The 12,948-nt window shown below is 42.9% G+C and overlaps 1 protein-coding gene across 4 annotated transcripts in view; it reads right to left on the bottom strand.

Annotated features, from left to right (window-relative positions):
• Nucleotides 1-12,948, bottom strand: part of NEK7 (NIMA related kinase 7) — a 91,608-nt gene that overhangs the window by 14,661 nt on the left and 63,999 nt on the right. For all 4 annotated transcript variants that reach the window (XR_010303035.1, XM_064147134.1, XM_064147132.1 and 1 more), the window contains 2 exons: nt 11,858-11,965; nt 1,150-1,244 (listed from right to left, as the gene is read on the bottom strand). Coding sequence is in view for 3 of the 4 variants with exons in the window: in XM_064147134.1 (XP_064003204.1) it covers nt 1,150-1,244; nt 11,858-11,965 (203 nt within the window). In the remaining variant the exon portion in view is untranslated. The remainder of the gene's footprint in view (nt 1-1,149; nt 1,245-11,857; nt 11,966-12,948) is intronic.

Here is a 12,948-nt window from a genome sequence, read left to right on the forward strand (position 1 = left end):
ATTATCATTTCAAATTATCTGTCATCTATCAATTTTGACCAGAGAAACTGCCCAGTAAATAGAATCAATGACAGAATCAGTCAGGGTTGGAAGGGACCACAAGGATCATCTAGTTCCAATCCCCCTGCCATGGGCAGGGACAATATAGTTTAACCAAAACAGAGAAGAAAGAGCAGAAAAACAAACCCTATGAGGAGAGGCTGAGGGAGATGGAGGTGTTTAGCCTGGAGAAGAGGAGGCTCAGGAGTGACCTCATTGCTGTCTACAACTACCTGAAGGGAGGCTGTAGCCAGGTGGAGGTTGGTCTGCTCTTCCAGGCAATCAGCAACACAACGAGGGGACACAGTCCCAAGCTGTGCCAGGGGAGGTATACGCTGGATGTTAGGAGGAAGTTCTTGCCAGAGAGAGTGATTGGCATTGGAATGGGCTGCCCAGGGAGGTGGTGGAGTCGCCATCCCTGGAGATGTTCAAGCAAAGCCTGGATGTAGCACTTAGTGCCATGGTCTACTTGACTGGCTAGGGCTGGGGGATAGGTTGAACTGGATGCTCTTGGAGGTCTCTCCCAACCTGGTTGAGTCTATGATTCTATATGATTCTAAGCCTGAGCAGCAAAAGTCATTATCTTGAAAGTTAATCCAAGCTAGTTGTAATAAGCACACTACAACCTCTTTTTTTCCCATTTGTTTCATTTAAGTTTTAAATAAAGAAATTAAACTTGTATTAAAATACTGCCAGTTGCAGTATTTGAGAGCATTGGTTGCATACTCAAGTCAGTCCTGCTATTTCTCAATGCAATTAGTACCAAAAATCATACCATCAGCAGAGGCCATTAAAACACAGAAGCCATTAGGAACATTTTCCATGTGCTTGCCATTACTCACAAGTCCTTCAGTTATGCCCAGTCTTCAGCAAATGGCTGTAAAATCCTTGCAGCAAGCCCACTAAAAGGCAATTCTTGAGTAACACACAAGTAAAAGTGTATTTCACATGCTGAAGTTACGTAAGAGTTCCAATTGCTAATATTAAAGGCAGACATCCCAAAAGCTGAAAAGTAGCTTTTCCCCCAAAACCAGAACCTAAAGCAGCACTTAAGACACAGGGGCACAAACACAACAGTGTTATTACATTCAGTGTATATATCAAGATTACCTCATACAGCAGACAGCCTAGAGACCAGATGTCAGATTTGAAGTTGTAACCATTTTCGTGTATCCTCTCTGGAGACATGTAATAAGGTGTACCAACTGCAATAAACACAGAGGGATTTTTTGGAATGTACATTTCTGATGTTATATGATAATAAAAGCACAGTTTTCCTGGCTGAAAAAAACATACCTAACCATCCACATTTTTTCATTTTGATACACATATAATTTCACTTCATACTTACTGCCCCTCAGCTTGATAGAAACATACACAAATCAAACACAGCTTTTACCTCCACAACTGATATGCTATTACCAGAATTATTCACTTGGAGAGTACCTCCTAGTTTTGCTTTTAAAGTAATTCTGCTGAAGAGAACTAAAGGAACACACTACCCAAGCACACATTATCTGTGCTCCTATATAAACTGTAATATTGTGGCTGGAAGTAAGGACAGGGAGAAATTCTCTTCCATAGCTTCAATTCTATTTTTTCCCAACAGGTTGTTTCTTCTTCCCCTGGAGAAAACACAGATTTGCAAAGACTTGCTTTTAAAACTAATAAACCACAATTTAAGTTTGAGTAACTGCAACTAAAACTGAGCCTGAAATTCAGGATTTTCAGTTTCCCAGAGAGAAAGGCAGGCAAAGCTGTGAGGCCAGAGGCAGACGCGATTCCTACAAGCAACTTGGCAACACGCTGCAGAACTAGACTCTGCAAGGGGTTTTTAGCTCCCCAGTCTGTAGCTTAATCCTCCCCAGTCCTAGCTTAATCCTACCTCAGGCTCTGGAGATGTCTGCTCTTGAAAAGCAGCATTTACTAGGGCTGTCCCAGAGCAAAATCACATTGGATACTCCAGGACACCGCTCCCCTTGATTTTAATCAGCCCCTACTCATCTATGTCAGAAGTTATTTGGAAGAGAGAGATTCTGAGAGGTGTTTCAGAGACATTAAAAACACAGTGACTGAGTGATGGGTTTGTGTGTGGCAGCTCAACAACAGAGCAAAAGCAGTAGCAGCACATTTAGTGCATTGTCTCTGAACTTTCTCCCTGTATCCCAAAATGACTGCCTAAGAGCAAAATGAGTCACAGATCTACAGACATTTTCACTTCAATTCTGTGTGGTAGATTTTCTTAAACACTGAATATCCTGATGATGAAAAAAACAAACCAAGTGAAATCTGTCAATTCAATATAAATTGACATTACTTGAAAGCCAAACACCTTCCAACACAGCCAGAGATTAAAATCAGCACGCTGCAAGCTACAAAAAGTAGAATATAAACCTCACACTATTGTGTTTAACACCAAACTCTTGCATCACTTCCATTTGGAATTCATCCCTGAAGGAATACTGGAAACAGAGGTATAAATGAGTATGTAAGCCACTCCAAATGCCAATAATCAGGTTAATAGTTTTAACTAATCAGATTAATAATGTTTAGGGCATAGGGGTTTGCTTTGACAATGTGATCTGTCTTTCAGAATAGCTGGCACCTCAAGCAAGCTTCCTTCTTAAGGAGGGGAGAAAAAAAACCCAACAGAGAGAAACATGTGGACGTGGCATTTGGTGACACGGCTTAATGGCCTTGCTGGGGTTGGGTTGATTGCTGGACTGGATCTGAGAGATCTTTTCCAACCAAACCAGGTTTAGGAAAAACCAGGAAACCAAACAGAAGCATCCCTAACCCAAAGCAGCATGCACTTTGCTACATCAAAAGCCCAACTTGGATTGGGCAACCCAGTACTACCTTCTCTCAGGTCAGGTCACTGCTGCTGGTAACTCTTAATTTCAACTGATTTCCTTCTTGGTAAACAGTGTTGAGTGCAACATTTTAAACCACTACAAACTGAGGACATGCTCCTTCAACAGCTATGCAAGGAAAAAGGTCATATATTGCATTCTATAATGGATTTCCCCTCTAAACATTCTCAGGGAGACTTTCAGCCCCAGGAAAGCAGAGGGTACTTCAGAGGCTCCCTAGCACTAGCCTGAGGAATCACTGCAGCTCTGAGTTAAGGCTGCAAAAGAAAGAGCTGGTGAAAGGCCTGGAACACAAACCCCTGAGGCTGAGGGAGCTGGGGGTGTGCAGCCTGGAGAAGAGGAGGCTCAGGGCAGACCTCATTGCTGTCTACAACTACCTGAAGGGAGGTTGTAGCCAAGTGAGGGTTGGGCTCTTCTCCCAGGCACACAGTGACAGAACAATGGGATACAGTCTCAAATTGTGCCAGGGGAGGTCTAGGCTGGATGTTAGGAGGAAGTTGTTGCCAGAGAGAGTGATTGGCATTGGAATGGGCTGCCCAGGGAGGTGGTGGAGTCACTGTCCCTGGAGGTGTTGAAGAACAGACTGGATGAGGCACTTAGTGCCATGGTCTAGTTGACTGGATAGAGGCTGGGTGCTAGGTTGGACTTTATGCTCTTGGAGGTCTCTTCCAACCTGGTTGATTCTACGATTAAAGTGAGAAAAGCTGGGAAAAGGCAGTTCAAAATGGTGGAGTACTGCAAAAGCCATTTTCTCTCATGGGATGCTCATATTCACCTGCAACAGAGGAACAGCCGAGAAGAATGCCTTTCCCTTGTAAAGAACAGGCACACAGATCGGTGGACTGCAACACCAAAACAACTACCAGAACATCCAGGACCAACTCTGTTCTTCCAATGTATCACAGTATCACAGTATTATTAGGATTGGAAGAGACCTCACAGATCATCAAGTCCAACCCTTTACCACAGAGCTCAAGGCTAGACCATGGCACCAAGTGCCACATCCAATCTTGCCTTGAACAGCCCCAGGGACGGCGACTCCACCACCTCCACCAGCAGTACTTCAGTGGGTGCTGAACAACAACTACCCTAACATTGGAAGCTGCAATTAAACAACATTTGGCATGACACAGCTTTCAGATGTTTATTGCACTTACTAATGTACTTCTCCCTTGAATTTTATTTCTTTTTTTTTCCCACCCCAAGCACTTGTGAGCCTGGATACCTCTGAAAACTTGTTTTACATCCATCAGTAAATGCACTGGCTTACTATACTCTGAGGCTTTGTTGGTAGATCTCATCTAGCAACAACGACTAAGTTTAATAGTAATCAGGTTCTTAAGACGGTTACAGCAGCACTGCCTTGGCTGCTCTGAGACATCACGCAAGTAGCTGGCAGTGAGTAATGTGCCAGAAAGACTTCACAGAATCCACAGGGGGCAGCTGAAAGCACAGAGGTTTGAAGGTTCATAGTTTACCAAAAGCAAAGGTAATTTTAGCCAGCAGCTCTGGGAAGCCTGCTGATACATTAGGGGTCTGCTACGGCTGTGAAAGATTGATGACAGCGAAAAGCAAGAACAAGTGCTATCATTTTACAGCATTTAGCCCAGTGTAACACCATTACTAAAAGACAACCCAACCCCCCCCCCCCATGACCAGCAAGTGAAAGGAACTGAAATTACAGTTATGTTAGTCACTGAATCACAAAAACAACCTGAAGATCTAGGCATCAGTACTACTTGTAAACCGTTTTTCACAGAACATGACTCAAAAGATTCATTATTCTGACATTCAGGAACTGAATGCATTTCAATGAGTCTTTAAAACAGTGAGCAATCTTGGTACTGTACTGCTGGCAAGCAACTACCAGATGTGATTAAACATTATCTTTCCTTCTTGGATCATTATTGTTTTTTCCTGTTAACAAGCATCAAAATACTACAAAGATATGTAACTTTACTCATGTGAATACACAGGAGTGAGACTGTAAAGACAGATGTAACATGTTATGGTGCTTATGTTTTTAAGAACAACAAGAGAATGTAACTTCAGCATCCTGTTCACTGCATTTGCACATCTTGGATAACCTGCAGGGGCCTGAACTGTAATCTGCTTGAACATGGCCTGGGTCAAATAAACTGCTTCCTGAGAGCCTGTTGCTGCTGCTCTGGAGATCTTCACCTTTGAATGTGCTGCAGAGTCAGAAAGCACTGTTTCTTTATGGAAGCTTTCTGCTGTTGGGGAAGGCTATGGACATCATGGAAATGGTGATTATGAGGGGCTGGAAAGCTGGATGTGAAGGACCAGAGGCAAAGAGATGATTATGTGAGTTATGATATGAAGAGTCCATCTTATTACCAGCAAAACCACAACTCACTGCAAGCGAGTTCCAGAGCAGAGTGTGTTCACTTGAAAAACAGCAGGGGCTCAGGGGAGACCTTATTGCTGTCTACAACTACCTGAGGGGAGGCTGTAGCCGGGTGGGTGGTTGCTCTCTTCTCTCAGGTGGCCAGCACCAGAACAAGAGGACACAGACTCAAGCTATGCCAGGGGAAATTTAGGCTGGAGGTGAGGAGAAAGTTCTTCACTGAGAGAGTCATTGGACACTGGAATGGGCTGCCCGGGGAGGTGGTGGAGTCGCCGTCCCTGGAGCTGTTCAAGGCAGGATTGGACGTGGCACTTGGTGCCATGGTCTAGCCTTGAGCTCTGTGGTAAAGGGTTGGACTTGATGATCTATGAGGTCTCTTCCAACCTTGGTGATACTGTGATACATTGAGAGGTTCAGTGAAATACAATAACCAGCAATAAGTCCTATCAAGCATTTCTAAGCTGGGAGAAAAAAAATCTGCCTGGTAAATGTTAGCAATGCTTACACAAAACAATGGCATGGGCAATTCAGAAGGTGCTTAAGAGCCCAGGGTTTTTTGAAGGTCATATAATTATCACTGACACTCTGTGCATTGGAATATATAACTACCTGAGTTCAAAAAGGGGGCTAAAAAAAATCACTGCAGTAACTCTTCTGATTTTCAAAGAGCTCAAAAACAAGGCTCCAGTTTAAAAGAAAAAGGGCCAAATTGAACAAAGTGAAAAGATATGGTTTATGAATTACTTAATATCCATAAGATCATAGGAATTTTATAACATGAACTTCAAGACAACACACAAGTGCTTAACAAGATGCATGGCTGATGCTGAAGCCAAGATAGTTAAGTCACAAATCAGCTGCAGTTATGGAGCAGAGAGGATAACCAACCACTGACATGACAAATTCTCCACAACTATGTGGATTTCTTAAACTTATTTATTTTAATATAGGTGTAGGAGATTTCTAAGGCATAGGCTTGTCTTCAATCACTAAAAATACTGCACTGAGCCAAAGTAATTCTGCAACCTAGCCTACATTATGCAAATAGTCTAACTGCAGAAATCAGTCTACAAATATCTTGGGTTATTTTATAATGCAGGAGTGCAAGAGCACTGTGATTTACCTTCAGCTTTCCAAATACTGCAGGAGACCTCAGGACTTTGTACATAAAATAAGAGCTGTTTCAATACATCTTCTATGATGACTGTGATGCATCAGCTGCAGTTTCCCTGACAGCCTTTCAGTACACTGCTGGCCATAGAATGATACAATTAACCAGGTTGGAAGAGACCTCCAAGAGCATCCAGTCCAACTTAGCACCCAGCCCTAGCCAGTCAACTAGACCATGGCACTAAGTGCCTCATCCAGGCTTTGCTTCAACACCTCCAGGGACAGTGACTACACCACCTCCCTGGGCAGCCCATTCCAATGCCAATCACTCTCTCTGACAACAACTTCCTCCTAACATCCAGCCTAGACCTCCCCTGGCACAAATTCAGACTGTGTCCCCTTGTTCTGTTGCTGGTTGCCTGGCAGAAGGGACCAACCCCCACCTGGCTACAGCCTCCCTTCAGGTAGTTGTAGACAGCAATGAGGTCACCCCTGAGACTCCTCTTCTCCAGGCTGCACACTCCCAGCTCCCTCAGCCTCTCCTCACAGGCTTTGTGTTCCAGGCCTCTCACCAGCTTTATTGCCCTTCTCTGGGCGCATTCCAGGGTCTCAACATCTCTCTTGAATTGAGGAGCCCAGAACTGGACACAGGACTCAAGGTGTGGCCTTGAGTGCAGGGGAAGAATAACCTCCCTTGTCCTACTGGCCACACTGCTCCTGATCCAGGCCAGGATGCCATTGGCTCTCTTGGCCACCTGGGCACACTGCTGGCTCATCTTCAGCCTACTATCTACCAGTACCCCCAGGTCCCTTTCTTCCTGGCTGCTTTCCATCCATTCTGTCCCCAGCCTGTAGCACTGCTTGGGGTTGTTGTGCAGGTTGTTGGTGCAGGTTCTTAGAACGGTTTGGTGGAGAGCAAGAGGAGCTCACTCTATTCACAGTAAAATAGTGCTGCATACCACCACCCTAGCAATGGCTTTCACACTCTCAGCTGGGTTAAAGATCCAGCATCAGTGCAAAAGAGAGTACATACACACATTTTTACAAGGCTATTTTATTTCCTACAACCATGCATGAGTTCACAACCAAATCCCTCATAATGCAGCTCTGTGCTGGGGACAGGAGCTCCACGGAAACGACAGAAGTTGTTAAACCACAGAAGAAACACCCAAACTCACACACAGGATCCTTTGCTTTCAAGCATTTTAAAGAGAACTGGAAATCTGCTTCTTTGCTCTGCAAGATGGTATTCACATCATGGTGGCAGTATCTGTCCAGACAGCGCATCACACAGCCCTCTAGCAAAAACCACACAGCAGAAGCTGTTGGGTTTCTGGAGTGGGTTTTGGTGGTGGTGATTTGGATTTTTTGGTTGGGTGTTTTTGTAGCTTATTTTTTTTGTTTGTTTGGGGTTTTTTTGTTAGGGTTTTTTTTTTTTTTTGGGGGGGGGGGTTGGTTTTTTTTCTGTAATTGACCAAAATACAGACTATCTTTACATTCACTGGCTGGCTACATAGATAGAAACACAGACACATTTTCATGAGCTGGCCTCAGAATTGCCATTTCAAAGAGCATAAGGCTTGGCATTCAGCCATTAAAAGAAACAACAAAATCAACAACAAACCCCCTCCTAACAGAGGGAAATGGTAAGATGCCTCTCTCAGATCATCCTCCCACTTCTAATATAAAAATCTTCTGAAACTATGAAATTGTCAAGCCTGCATCAAATGGACACCACCCAATGCCTTTTTTTCCTTTGCATTTTTGGAATCATTCTCAAGAGGGTTGATACATAACAGTGTAGAAAATTCTACTGTTTTGCTAAAGCTGTATAGAAAGAGTTAAGGAAAACACTGCCCTGGACAGGACTTGTTATTTTTATTTGTTTCAAATGGACCATCAGCAAGCATTCTAATTAAATCAGTATTATTCATAATTAGCAGTTAGAAGCTGTAGCTAATGAAAATTTTAGTACACTTCTTTATCTCTGAAAGCCTGGATCCAGTTTGCTACTGAAATTTTTATAAAGCATGTAAACAAGTATAAAGTGCTGCACATATTATGTTTTGAATTCACTGGGGTTTCTGCACCAAAGGTTTATGGAACCATAAAAAGATAACAACTTTGAAAGAAACTTCAGGAGAAAAACCAGCCCTGGAAACTGCATGACAAATTAATTTTACAAAGCAGCTTCTGCTAGTGACATGATCAATCAGATCACAGCAGAGAGAGATAGTGGCACCCTGAGTTAAAGCTAAACAAAACCTTTTTCCTAGAATTAATTCTGACATTAGACCATAATGAAGAGGGAAACGGGACAAGAAGTGATGGGGGAAAAAGCAACTCACAAAATAACTCCTAAACCAAGACACAGCATCAAACATTAGAAACGAAGCTTCCACCTTCCTACCCCCTGCTCTCTGGATGTCTTCTCTATTTGGAAGAGAGAAGCTTTAAAGGTCTTGGGGGTTTTATACTGTTTAACTCCAGCTCAGTCTTCAGTCCCTTTGCAACCATTCCCTTGCAACAAGCCAACACAACACAAGGTTGAAGCAGTATGCTCCTCTTTAACATCCTGACTTTTGCCTCAGAACACAAGTCTAGCTCTCCCACCCTCACAACTGACTTCTGCCTTCCTCATGCACTCTTACCCTCAGATTAGAATTTACAGCTTCCTGCAATTATAGTCCAGGGGCAGCTCCCTCTTCACACTGCTCATTTACATCCTCCTTCCATTCACACACAGTAGCAGGACCCAGCTACAACAAATAAGATCTCCACAGTGCTGCCAGAAACAGTCAGTGGACTGTGATGTGCATGAGCAGCACATCTCATGTAATAAACTGTGTCCTGAACTAGTATCAGATCTTTAGGCATTTATCTGAACTTCAGTGTGGAACCCAAGCACCTTTCCCCTCTGGTCTCATTGTTTCTCTGTCTTTTTTATTAATTCAAGACTGCACATCTGTGTCCAAGTTTACTTTCAGTCCTACTAAGATCTCAGCAGTTACTCATGAGTTTGACTCTACCAGTATCAGTGTGCACCAAATGCTCTGAAAACAAGAAGGCAAAAGTTAGCTTTCTGGAAGACAGGAAAGTAAGGATCATACCAAATATTTCCTCTCTAATACTAATCTAATCCTCTCTAATCTCCTCTAATATGAGAATTTCAGCTGTCAACACAAGTACTATCCACATCTCAGATGCAGTACAAGCACACTGAACATCAATCCTCTCTCATCTTCCACAGTGTGCTGATAACTGGGACTATCTGAATAAAGTTAAATTAGGAGATGAGGATAAATATAGAATATTTTAATCCAAGAAGTCTGCTATTTCATAGTCCAATTAGAAACATTATCATCTGAGCAGACAATTCTCTGTGTATCCTCTCATTACCCTCAGATATAGATTACTTAAGTACTACTTAAGAGTTCCTGGCTTTGTTAGATATCTTCATTACCATGAAATCCTCAAACATATAAAAATATCCAGATGTCTAATTACAGAATTGTCACTGCCACTTGTTAAAAAGTTCTTACTGAGCAGCATTTCATTTCATCTACCTGTATTCAAGCATCAGCAAGGTGCTCTGCCTCCCTCAATACCCTCTGCAAAGGACGGGAGACAATTCTGGAGGCTTCCATTTATGAGCCCTGCTCTCAAGGGGTCTACAAAGTTCATTTCACACCTTTGCAAGCTTGAATTCAGCAACCAGTACACAAAGCCACTTCAGCAGGGGGAAAGAATTTTTATCTTAAAAGAAAGAATCATATATCCATACTATAAACACTAATTCTAATGTTTCTCTTTAAAGCAGATGCTGCTCTACTTACAAGGCTCTTCTCACAAGGCTCTTCTCTTTTGAGGAGACCACAGATTATGTCATTTGTCCACTTAAACCTAAAATACCTGTCAAATTCTCACTTTTTCTTCTTAAAAGATTAACCATCCTCATCTCCACATGCTACTCAGAAAGGCAAATTTGTGCTAGTTTGAGCCTAGCTGGGTTATTTTAGTGAGAGGAATTAGATTACAGGCTGTGAAAAGGAAACAGGGGTGATGCCTACTTCACTCATAGGCTTGCTGAGATGTGCAAGAACAAGAACACAAACATATTAAACAGAGTTTGCTCTCTGGCTTTCGGCTGCACTTCTCTCTCTCTCTAACTTGGTGCCTAACTCATCTTTCTGCTTCCTAACTCCCCTGGCTGAGCCTCCAAATTCACCTTGGCTGTAAGGCAAAGGCTGGAGCAAGACAGAGGGGTGGAAAGAAGGTGGAAGGGTGGTTGAGAGCCCCTCTTGGAGCCCTCTCTTTAAACATTGAGACCTTTGACCAGTGAGTAGCCTAACTCTCTTTAAACATTGAGACCTTTGACCAGTGAGTCCCTAACTCTCTTTAAACATTGAGACCTTTGACCAGTGAGTCCCTAACTCTCTTTAAACATTGAGATCTTTGGCCAGTGAGTAGCCTAACTCTTTAAACATTGAGACCTTTGACCAGTGAGTCCCTAACTCTCTTTAAACATTGAGACCTTTGGCCAGTGAGTAGCCTAACTTTCTTTAAACATTGAGACCTTTGACCAGTGAGTAGCTTAACTCTCTTTAAACACTGAGACCTTTGGCCAGTGAGTAGCCTAACTCTCTTTAAACATTGAGACCTTTGGCCAGTGAGTAGCCTAACTCTCTTTAAACATTGAGACCTTTGACCAGTGAGTAGCCTAACTCTCTTTAATCATTGAGACATGATTGAAAAGACTTTTCCTAAATCATTTGACTCTATATATACATTATGCAGAACAGTTTTACCAACTGCATCATAGAATCCATCTGTGTTAACTGTAAATCAGTTTGGGGAAGTTTTCTTTGTATCATTAATAAACTATTTTAATAATTTTTTTACAACAGCCTCACTACAATTCACTCCTAACCCCTTAACAGGAATATATACCAAATGATTAAAAGGGGAAACAACCATAAGTAGTACTAGTGCCATGGTCTAGTTGATTGGATAGGGCTGGGTGATAAGTTGGACTGGATGATCTTGGAGGTCTCTTCCAACCTGGTTGATTCTATGATTCTATGATGCAAGCAATACCTCAGTGATACAGCTTGTATTTGTCCACGGTGCTGACCTATTTTTATTACTAAAGAAAACTTTTAGCAAGACCTAACCTTTTTCTTCCTCTTGAGTAGCCACAGTACATTCATTGTGTGTAAGTAATATATATATATAAATATTATTATATATCATATTATATTATAACCTATTATAATGATATTTTATATATGATATATAACAGAATCAACCAGGCTGGAAGAGACCTCCAAGATCATCCAGTCCAACCTATCCCACAGCCCTAGCCAGTATTACATATTTTTTTATATATATGTACACACATACATATAAATAAATTTTTTTTTTTTTTTAATCTACCTCCTCAACACCTGTAGATCAGAAAGCTTACCTAAAGAATGTGCAGCTGTAGTTTTGGAGCTGAAAAATCGACCAAGTCCAAGGTCTCCAAGTTTTACTACCCCCGTAGCAGTAATGAACACATTAGCTGGCTTTATATCTGGAAAACAAAAAAAATCCAAAACTTCAAGTCACAATGTGAGTTAAGGAAACCTGTTGTCCTATCAAGAATAAACCAAAAGAGGTGTTAATTTACAGCTAATAACAACAAGATTTGGCTGTGTTGTTCAGAAGGAGCGATTCTGGGATGTGGAATGGCAAATTAACTATTTTAATAGTGCAAATCATAGAGTCAACCAGCTTGGAAGAGACCTCTAAAATCATCCAGGCCAACCTAGCACCCAGCCCTAGCCAGTCAACTAGACCATGGCACTAAGTGCCTCATCCAAGCTTTGCTTGAACACCTCCAGGGATGGTGACTCCACCACCTCCCTGGGCAGCCCATTCCAATGCCAATCACTCTCTTTGTGAAGAATTTCCTCCTGACATCCATCCTATACCTCCTCCAGCACAACTTGAGACTGTGTCCCCTTGTTCTGTTGCTGGTTGCCTGGGAGGAGAGACCAACCCCCACCTGGCTACAGCCTCCCTTCAGGTAGTTGTAGACAGCAATGAGGTCACCCCTGAGCCTCCTCTTCTCCAGGCTAAACACCCCCAGCTCCCTCAGCCTCTCCTCATAGGGTTTGTGTTCCAGGCCTCTCATCAGCTTTGTTGTCCTTCTCTGGACACATTCCAGCACCTCAACATCTCTCTGCAATTCAGGAGCCCAAAACTGGACACAGAACCCAAGATGTGACCTGACCAGTGTTTAGTACAGGGGAAGAATAACCTCCCTTGTCCTACTGGCCACACTGTTCCTGATGCAGGCCAGGATGCCATTGGCTCTCTTGGCCACCTGGGCACACTGCTGGCTCATCTTCAGCTACTGTCTGCCAGTACCCCCAGGTCCCTTTCTGCCTGGCTGCTCTCCAGCCACTCTGTCCCCAGCCTGCAGTGCTGCTTGGGGATTTGTGGCCGAAGTGCAGAACCCTGCATTTGGCCTTGTTAAACCTCATCCCATCGGCCTCTGCCCATCCACCCAGC

The sequence above is a fragment of the Pogoniulus pusillus genome, chromosome 8 (genome assembly GCF_015220805.1).
Source record: "Pogoniulus pusillus isolate bPogPus1 chromosome 8, bPogPus1.pri, whole genome shotgun sequence".
Taxonomy (NCBI): domain Eukaryota; kingdom Metazoa; phylum Chordata; class Aves; order Piciformes; family Lybiidae; genus Pogoniulus; species Pogoniulus pusillus.